Genomic DNA, 10,746 nt, shown 5'->3' on the forward strand with positions numbered 1-10,746 from the left:
TTACTTTGGTTTTAATCTATTTGGTGAAATGTCAATATTTTTTCTTCTCATTGCGCCATTTTTAGCTCATCAACCTCACACACCACAGATGTAGACTAGTTTACAAAGCTCACAATGAGCAAAGCAGAGGGCAACAAAAAGTCTGGGGTTAACGTGGATGAGACAGAGGGAGTCAGTGATATAAACATGACTGATTACAGAGACATTCCTGATCACCTGATCATCATCTTTACTCTGCTTGTGTTCTATATGGTGGATGTTCAGCCTGGATACATTCATTAGAAAACTAAATTTATAATTAGTTTTGTATTAATATATTCATTAGGGCTGTCAAGTTCATTTTAACGGCACTAATTTTATTAACGCGCGAATAATGCAGCACGCATTTCTGTTTGACCATTTTTATTCAAAATATAAATAAATAAATATAAAAAAGGCAAAATTTAAACCTTCAGCGCAACACATTTATTCACTATGTCCTTTCGTTACTTAGATATGAAAAAAAAAAACTGTACCGTTACGATTTTTTCTAATCAGTGAACATTTGTTTTACTTATGCCCCAAGTCTCAAATCAAGCACTAAAATCCGCCAGCGACTCTTTGATTTTTTTTCTGGACTTTTTCCTCCACCCAAGGCCAGAATTCAGTTTTAGTTTGACCGTAACTTTCCCTGTGTTTCAGCAAACGGAATGAGTCTCGGTAGCTAACCTTACATTGACATATATTTTGAAACTATGATTTTAAAGATTTCGCTACATCAGCGATTCACTGTGGGCAATATCCCTAGCATAGCTTACTCTGTATTTTACTATGATCCACTAAATTAAACTGCTATAAATTTTGCTTAAATCTGTTAATCAACCTTAGTTCTGATACTAAAACTATCGTAATTTTCTATAAACTATAAAGCGCACCCATATATAAGCCGCACGCACTGAATTTGACAAAGATTTTTATTTTGAACATAAATAAGCCGCAGGTGTCTACACTAAAACTAATGAACTTTACACAGGCTTTAATGAAAGACAGTGTCTGTAACACGGCTTGTATCTAAACAGTAGCCTACCAAGAAAGTCATTGTTCACTGTCTTCCTCCTTCCTTTCACAACTATTTCTCTCAAGAGTTTATCTTTTAGCATCGTCGTGCGTTTAAAAATCACCATCGGTGAAGCTTTTCTCCCGATGCCGTGCAGCTCAGAACACAGGTAAAGTGCGTTTTTTCATGCCCGGTTGTTTTCAGCGTGACGAATGATTCACATTTCCTGTAGACAGTCCGAGTGAGCGGCAGGTCAAACGTCAGAGGAACATCATCCATATTTATGATGTGGTGCGGCATCTGATTTAATATAAAGAGTTTCATTGGTTCACCTGAACCCGTTCTGAAATTTCATTGGTCACATGTTATGGGGTTCAGTTTTTTGGCATGAAGCTTGTGAAACCGGGAAAAACCCAGGAAAAATCCATAAATTAGCCGCTTCATTTAAGCCGCGGGGTTCAAAGAGTGGGGAAAAAGTAGCGGCTTATAGTCCGGAAAATACGGTAGTAAATTTAAAAAACAATCCATGATTTAAACCTTTTTAATTGCCAATGTCAAAAATATTTGAGGGAAAAAACACAAATTTGTTTTTATGGTAATATAAAAAGTGATAGTAAATGGATTTTGTAACCTTTTTTTTACCTTTATCACACACACAAACACACACAGTATAATACTCTATAGAAAACTCTACCTCTCGCACAGCGCTATGTCATGGCGCCATCTGGTAGCCAACAGTAAAAATTACAAACGTAACCTTTTCCCAAAATGGGGCACTACTAACTTTCAAAAATGTGATTTTAATTACAGTCAATAAAGAAAAAACAGCCACACACAATAAATGTGGGAGAAAAAAATTAAAGCTGATGCTGCAAAAAAGTAACAATGCATCAAAGTCAGTTTTGTTACTAATCTTTGACGCAGCTAAAACTGTGATAAAAGTAAAAATAAATCCAGTTTACAATCAGATTTTATATTAAAATGAATTCACTTTGTGTTTTTTTTTTTTCCCAACAAATCTGTGTAATGCTATTTTGTTACATAAATGGTTAATTTTCTTCCTTGAGTTGGCCTGTGACAACTTGGGGGTTCATCCAGAATAATCTTTTTTAGATTTTATTAAATTAGCAATTTGAAGTATTACTAAATTAGAGAGTTTGCCAAATTCAAATAGTTTTAGGAATATTACATAAAACATTTTTGTGACAAACGCACTATATATGTAAAAAATAGTTGGTAGCTTTTTTATTTTTCTGGAGTTGTTATAAAAAACAGGTTCTAATAGTGAGACTGCTGCAAGATTAATTCAGTGATGATTAAAATAAGTAGCGCTTTAATTTTAGGATGATATCTGTGGTGCATAGCTTTTTAGACAAAAATATAAAACCCTTGCCAATAATCACACAAAGACTAAGGTTAAAAGTAGTTTCAGTTATGTGTAATGAACTAATGTAAGGTAGAAAAGATTCAGTATGTTGTTTCAGCACCTTTTTGCAGACATCAAAGTTTCTGTAATGGAAGAAATATTTCTAGTTTCCAGCAATCCAAATCCCATTGTTTTAACAACACTGTGAAATGCATGAATCGGACAATTTTTTTTCAAGGAAGATATATACATATATCCAGTATATCTGTATCATTTAAGGCTGCAACTAATGATTTTGATAAATCAGACACACACGTACACACGATAATATAATGATCGATATTGTTACCAAAATGTGAACACTTTCTAGGACAAAAATAATATCTATTTTCTGAATACAAACTGATGTTACACATTTAGGAGCCTTTTTGCTTGTCACTGTATTCAGATTCAGCTAAATGTATGCCATGTTTGTAATTTCTACTCTTTAAGATTAAAATAATAATAATAATCTTTTTTAACATTATTAAAAAAATACTCTAACTTACTGGTAATGCATTTTGATTTCTGATCATTCAGAGTAATAGTCATCCGTTTATAAAATTAGAACACCTCATTTCTTCCACTTGTATATGAAAAACAGTGGCACAATTTATTCTGTAATGTAAATAGTATATATTATGTAGTGTACAGTCTTCATGGCTGCTGGATTTGTCAAACAGCTGATGTTATTAAATGTATTTTTGCTCTCTGCTTCTGGGTCAAAGGCACGTTGGTCTCAGGACTGCACAGTTGGCACCAGCGCTGTGAAAAACAATAAGATGTTTCTTAATATTATTTATTTAGTAACCTAAAAAAAACAGTTGCAGAGGAAATACAGTATCCATTGTTTAAAGACCTCCACGCAAACCCATACCTTTTTTTCTCTATTCAAAAATAAATAAAGCTTATATTTAATTGAATATAGTTTCTTCTTTCTTTTTATACCTACTAATTACATCCTATTAAAGCCATGAAACAAAATTTCCAAAGCAATGTTGTAGTGGATCTGGATCATATCATAGAAACACTAGACGAAAGTCAGGAACATAGCCTGGATGGGATGCTAGTCTATTCACACAGATTCATAAATTTTGCAGCTAGATCCAATTTACAGTAGACAATTTCCCTACTGTGATGTATTTATGTGGAAAAAAACTAGAGAAAAACCAACCCAGACACTGAAAAACCATGAGGCAGAAATATACAATATATAACTTTAAGACAAATTCAAAAAGACATATCATCATCCTTATTAATTTTCCATTGCTTTCTAGATACAATGTTCTACAGCTGATATCGGCCTACACAAACCTTTACACTGGATAATAATAATTCTTAGTGAAATTAAAGTGCTGTATTGAACATTTTGTTCATACTTGTAAAAGACTTTTGGGTTTTTTCCTTATAAAAAAACTTATTAGCAGTTTGTTTTTTTTTGTTTTTTAAGAACATCAGCAAAGTAGAAAATATATGATGTGTTTATGTTAAAAAGTGCAAAAATGTTGCATATGTATCTATTCTCACCTGTTTAAGGCATCCTTTAGCTTTCAATAAGCAAAACAATGCATACGCAGGAACCACAAGGATGGAGGACAGAACCATCAGCCAGCCCAGCCCATATGCCCAGGCTGGGTACACATACCAGCGATTATATGTCAGAGGCTGATACTCCACCAAAGAATATATGAAAGATACCTTGGGATAAAAGAAGAAACTAACAAATAACTATTACACAATTAAACACAATTAAAGCCCACAACTGATATCTGGCAGCAGTAATGTTGTGTTTGTGTAAAGATGAATATTTTCAATGACCAAGAAACATGTAAATATCAAATCTGTAACTGATATTTAAAAAATAAAATAATGTGTAAGTTCAGTGGTACCCAGTCATGTGCAATTGTGTGGCTTCTTTTCTACAATTTAACTCAATTCTTATTCGTTATCTGAAAGTGTGCATACATCAGGTAACAAGTGGCTTCACAACCAAAAGCTTACCAGCAAAAGAAATGGAGTAATGTATTTCCAGCACAGCCTAAAAATGACATTGGGGTATGACCCTGTCATGTCTTCAATGACATCACACATTCGTTCAGCTCCTAAAAAAGTCACAGAATACAAACAAGGTGAATTATAGACGTGTTAAAGTACAGCAAGTCCATTCAGCAAAAGGTTTAGGTTTTATATTATATTTTTCTCTACATTTCTTAATGTGGAAGTGTTAACAGTGCAATTATTGAAAAGTAAATTACACTATAGATAATACGTTTTACATAATAAGTTTTGGTTTTGTATTCTGTAGCTAAATGTTTTAAATAAAAAGATCTGTATCTATAACTGGTTGAAAGATTGGCTGAAAGACTGGTTGAAAACCACAGCCTTTTTTTTTAACTCAGGGCACAATATTTAAAAAAGTTGCCATGATTGTAAATACAAATTAGTATCAATATTCATTACAAGTGTAATATCCAACTTGGACACTCCCACCCCACACCACTAGTGGACACTCTGACCCTACACGAGTTTAGAACTTCCTCTTTGAGCTTATTCTCATTTTCTATTTAAGTTTTTCTGAAAGGCACATGGATATTCGCTAGGCATGACAAGCTAATTATCCAATTAATTACATTAATAATTGATTATTTTGACAGTTTTATTTGAGAGGGCAGTTAATATGTGAGGTGTTTGTGACCCACCAAAGGCCCAGCCCACTGCTAGACACTGAAACACAGAAAGGAAGAAGATGCAGGCTCCATTACAGGCGTAGTAGTCAAACAGCTGAAACACGTACATACCACCCTGCAAGGCACAATTACATACGTAAAATGCAGATCCGAGTGTGAGACAAAGTAAAAACACCTTGAGACTGATGAATGGAAAGGAAACCATGATTATATGCTTATAGCCACTATCTAAATTCTCTCAAATAAAAGTCTTTCTTTATTAGCATACATAGCCAAAAGAAGAGACTCAAATGCAACTTGACGTCTTTAACCATATTTTGACAGCAGTGACTAGCAGGTTACTTTCTGTTTCTTTTATTTTATTACTGTCCCCACCTCTGTGACCATGATCAACTGACTGAAGAAGCAGACAATACAGAAAAGAAGCAGGAAGATCTCTCGGCATCCAGTTCTACGCAGCACTTTCGGAAACACGTCCGTCACTGAAGTAATGACCACCTCCATCGCAAGAAACTGGAAGGCAGCACAAGTGCAGCAATATATTTAAACAGTTTAACTATTCAAACCTATGTCTTACGTTTAAATAGAATTCAGGTTACTAATTGGTATGATGATCAAATGGAAAACATTCAAGCAAAAGTAAAAGGGTAAAAAGGAAGAGGTGACCAAGAAGAGAAAGAATAATAGCATAAGACAATAAGACATTGTATCCTTGAAGAAACATGTAGCAATTCAATTAGGCTTGTGGCTAAAACAATTCCACAATGTTGATATTCAGTGTAATTACATTCATGTTCATGAAATTGTGCTCAATGTGTATGGGTGTGTGTACATGCACCTGTGTGTCCAGACCAAGTAGAATTATCATTATGAAAAAGCACACAGCCCACAGCTGAGGCAGAGGCATCAAAGCCACTGCCTGAGGATAAGCTACAAAAGCTAAGCCAGGACCTGTGGGAATAGAAATGTATATATATATATATATATATATATATATATATATATATATATATATATATATATATATATATATATATATATATATATATACACACACTGCATACATACATTACTATTCATACATTATTAATTATACTTTTTCGAACACGTAATACCTGACTCTGCCACATCTTCTATAGGAACACCTTGTACATGTGACATGAAGCCCAATACTGAGAAAACTGCAAAGCCTGCAACAAAACTGGTACCACTGTTCAGCAGGCACAGCCAAAAGCAGTCTCTGGAGCACAAATACATAAATATGTGCACTCAAATAAGTTAATACTCATACCCAGCTAAGCAAGTTTCTAATGACTACATTATTCTTTTTTCATACTTTAGCATAGTAACCAATATACATTTTTATTCAAAGGTGAAATTTCCAAGATAAATGTATTTTTTATCGGATCGTTAATTTTTACATCTGTTAACAATCAATTAACCAATCAATCAATAATCAAAAAGGTTATGAGATTTATGATGATGATCATTAAGCCACCAGCATTATGATGCGATATTCTGGTCACGTTAACTATTGGCATATTAAATCAGTTTGTGGTATTTAATTTTTATTTGATCAGGTTTCATTGTTTATACCTATTGATATAATCACTGTAACAAATAACTGTAAATTAGTTTATTAATGGTGCCTTATTTTCAATGATCTCAAGATTGTTTTAGTTTAGTATAAAACGTTGTTATCATTATTTTCAAAGCTAAATATGAGAGAAATATTCTCTTACAAAATGTTCCAGTTACCTGTAGCAGTTGTTGTTGTTTTGGTTGTAGCTGCCAAGCACAGTCAATATTCCCACACCTATACTGTAAGAGTAGCTAATTTGACTGGCTGCCTCCATCCATACCTGCACACGCAAACACAGAGATGTTAACCGACTATATTTACTTCCTTAAGGGGGCTTGTAATTAACTTTGGCATTAACAAATATTCACAACCTAAAGAAATAGTCATTCTAAATTGCATAACTATCAAAATGTATCCAAGTTTTGTTGTGAATAAAGTGATCCTATAGCAAAATTCAATATTCCATGACACATATGTGTCTGTTTGCATGTTGTGTGATTGTTCCACCTGAGGGTCCAACAGTCGCTGGAAGTCTGGATACAGGTAGAAAATAACACCCTGCATAGCTCCAGGCAGAGTCAATCCACGAATCAGCAACATCAGTAACATCACATAGGGCAATGTAGCTGTCAAATACACCACCTCAGAGCAGTGGATGGAAAACACATTAAATAACATTATCTCAAAAATAATTATATTAGAAACCCGAACTAGAACAATGCAGAACAAAGAGTTTAGAGACTCTAATGGTTTTTGTGGTAGCACGCACATATATAAGGGCCAGTTTGTGAATGAAGGGAGGAGCCAAAGGAAACAAGCATTAATGATCACACACACACACCTTTGAGTGTGTGATTGCTTCCAATAGGTATGTGTGTGTATGTATGTATGTATGTATATATTTTTGTTTGTATGTATGTATGTATGTATGTATGCATGCATGTATGCATGTATGGATATCAGCTTTAAGACATATGTTTAAAGAAACAAGTGGGTGAAAGTGGGCAATAAAGCCAGTCAAAGTAAACTTTTTGTCATCTTCCTCCTAATCCTTCTTCCCTGAGCCAGAAAGCTCGCTACTGTTTTAATGGTAAGAAAATGTATTCAGCAGTCCACTTTGGAAGTCATGTATGCACTCACCTTCCCAGTAGACTTGACTCCTTTCCATATAGAGAAATAGCATATAATCCACATTGCAATTAGACACAAGAGAATCTCCCAGTTGATGTCACCGACTTCATCAATACCTTTAGAGATAGTAAGCACTCTTCGCCTGTACAATAATATAAAGGAAATAACTAGTAGCATAATATTCTCTGTAGTTAATCATTATACCAAATAGTCCATCTAAGTTAACACTATGGGTTAAAATGACACAAAGCTATGCTATGTTTTCATGTACCGTATATGACACTTACTCCCAAAACTCAGTAGCTGCAGATGTTGAGTTGACCTGTCTTGTCCAGTTGGCATTATTTACAACAGAAATGCAGCTGTCTGAAAAAAGAGAGGTATGCCTTACACAATTTTGCCTTTATGACCTCAATAATGTCTGCATACTGTATATATGTATGTGTTCCTGTTTTGACAGTTATTTATTTTCACAAATTAATGTAGCACTGCTTATACGACAGCTATGATCAGTTTCATCAATTAAAGCCACTCTTGGTTCCATTTCATACTTGTATTCCAGGCGTTGTCACAAGTCGCCCAAGGGAGTTGAGATTTGAAAGATAAGACCAAGTACAGCAGTGCCCATGCCAGGATTATGATATAGCACATGCAGCCATACAGTTGAATCACCTGACCTGCATAGCCAACACCTGAAACAGGACATAAAGCCAGTAAGGTACATTGCACAGGGAAGATTTCCTAACAATACATAGGTAAGGTATACAATATAGCCAAAAATTCTGTATGTGAACACCTGATATTTACGTTTGGTCCTTTCCTAAACTGTGGCCACAAAGTTGGAAGCACACAATTGTCTTGAATGTCACTTGAGCATTATGATTTCCCTGAACAAAGTAAGCTCCCATGTGGAAATGGTGTACCAAGGCATCATCAGAGCTCGACCTCACTAATGCTTTTGTGTTTAAATGAGCACAAATCCCCAAAACCACAGTGTAAAGCCTTTCCAGATGAGTAGAAACTGTTATGGGAAATGAGGAACACCTCATTTTTAATGCCCATAGTTTAAAAAGGGATATTTGAGCGTTCACAATACTTGTATATTTCGGATTACTGTTTATAGATGTCAATTCAGTTCATTATTGGTAAATGCTATAAAAAAGGAATATCGCATTCATCCTGTGCAGGGTTCACATTATCAGTTTTTAACACATCTGACTCAACAGCTAATTCCCAAAGCCCTTGTGAAATTTGCTGTGTTGAACATAAGGTTCAAGATGTGTCATAATACTAAAGTTCAACAATGATAAAAATGAAATTCTTGCTATTGGAAATGAAGTGCAGAAAAAACATCATGCTTATTTAACTGATGTTCTGTCAGGGCTATGCCTTCTCCCAGCACTCAGCACGCTCGCAGCGCCTCGCCCACATACTAACCACCTTCACCTGTTTCTCATCATCTCATTCCCTACTTAAAGCCCGTGTTCGCACTCACTCACCATCCGTCCTACAGTTCATTCTAAGGACTATACCCGTTTTACGGTACTGTTGCTTCCTAGCTGTTGTTTGTTTCCCCAAAGACTATTAAACCTCTTAAGTGTTACGCCGGTTTCCGTCTCTTGATCCCCGCGTGACATCTTCCTATCTGTAAACCTAGGAGTTATTTTTATAAGTGACCTCAGCTTCAGGACCCACATGAGTCATGTCTGAAAACCAGCATTTTATCACCTGAAAACATATCCAAGGTCTTGACATTTTCCCAACTGCTGATAATCAGAAACTCGTGCATGCCTTTGTGTCAACTCATCTGGATATCTGAAAGCCTCTCCTATCTTTTTTAGGAAAAAACTTTATCTCTAGTTTTCAGAAAATGCAATATGTTTTCAGAAAGAGGAGCAAAATGCTGAAGAGTGACCAACGTTAACATTATTCTGCATGAAGCAGCACAACAATGAAGTTCAGGGCACACTCAAGTTGAGTACTTCACAATAAATATTTCTCACATGCTGACCTTGAATACAAATCTAAGAGGTAACTTGTGAAAACAATGCACCCTTATGTTACTTACCCTGAGCCAGTGGGCAGATTTGTTTCCAGCATGTGATGCCTCCCTCTTGTGTGTACTGCCCCATAGCAGTTTCCAGGAGGAATAAGGGCAAACCACAGGTCACCGCAAGCACCAAATAAGGCACCAAAAACACCCCTAATGACATAGTAATAATGCCAAACTCTAAATTAGTTAACAAATGAAAAGATTTTGACTTTATTCTCTAAATGGAGCAATCAGTTGCACATAGATGTACATTTTTTAAATCTGGTTTCTATATTTTAATGTTTTAGAAAATTAAAACACGACAATCACAATAAATCACCTATACAACAAATGATAAATGGATAAACAATAAACAACATACAGTATATTTTTTCAGTTCTCTTACCTCCTCCATTCCTGTAGCAGAGGTAGGGAAATCTCCAAACATTACCCAGACCCACTATGTTTCCTGCCACTGCCAGAAGGAATTCATTTTTACTCTCCCATAGTCCTCTCGCCTCTAGTTTTCTGTTTTTCAACATCTCTTCATGAAATCCTGTCTCCTGCTATGCTGCCTGAATTATAACACTTTCTTGCCGTCTCTTTGGATTTCGTCGCCTCCCCACAGCTGACTTTTAAACTTGAGCTCTAGTCTATACTTTCTCCAGACTTTGAAAAGAAAGAAGCGACCAGTTGTGTATACACACAAGTCACCTTGAATCTAATTATGAGATACAGGTTTAACTGTGAAGGGGTGTGGCTAAAGTTGAACTGAAAACACAAAGTGGAGTATGGTGAGCTGTGACACCTGTTATATGTTTATAACAAAGACACAAACAGAGTATAATCTTTTAATAGAATACTGACTTTGGC

At 35.2% G+C, this 10,746-nt stretch overlaps 1 protein-coding gene across 1 annotated transcript; it reads right to left on the reverse strand.

The window, feature by feature from the left end:
* Positions 1-1,805: 1,805 nt before the first annotated feature.
* LOC124395777 (sodium- and chloride-dependent GABA transporter 3-like) lies at positions 1,806-10,616 on the reverse strand. The gene is made up of 14 exons (XM_046864610.1): positions 10,280-10,616; positions 9,910-10,044; positions 8,393-8,533; positions 8,129-8,207; positions 7,851-7,983; positions 7,218-7,352; positions 6,887-6,990; positions 6,244-6,368; positions 5,967-6,079; positions 5,504-5,641; positions 5,141-5,243; positions 4,443-4,543; positions 3,969-4,139; positions 1,806-3,206 (listed from the first exon to the last, which is right to left on the reverse strand). The coding sequence occupies exons 1-14, from the start codon at positions 10,413-10,415 to the stop codon at positions 3,117-3,119; spliced, it is 1,704 nt and encodes a 567-aa protein (XP_046720566.1). The 5' UTR covers positions 10,416-10,616; the 3' UTR covers positions 1,806-3,116.
* Between the last annotated feature and the right edge of the window lie 130 nt (positions 10,617-10,746).

The sequence above is a fragment of the Silurus meridionalis genome, chromosome 13 (assembly GCF_014805685.1).
Source record: "Silurus meridionalis isolate SWU-2019-XX chromosome 13, ASM1480568v1, whole genome shotgun sequence".
Taxonomy (NCBI): Eukaryota; Metazoa; Chordata; class Actinopteri; order Siluriformes; family Siluridae; genus Silurus; species Silurus meridionalis.

Excerpts from the sequence above, each read along its gene's own strand:
- LOC124395777 (XM_046864610.1), bottom strand. The coding sequence starts at position 10,415 with ATGTTGAAAAACAGAAAACTAGAGGCGAGAGGACTATGGGAGAGTAAA. Across the intron at positions 8,534-9,909 it reads AATCTGCCCACTGGCTCAGG|GTGTTGGCTATGCAGGTCAG; the intron begins GTAAGTAACATA and ends GTCCTGTTTCAG. Across the intron at positions 7,353-7,850 it reads GAGTCAAGTCTACTGGGAAG|GTGGTGTATTTGACAGCTAC; the intron begins GTGAGTGCATAC and ends CACTGCTCTGAG.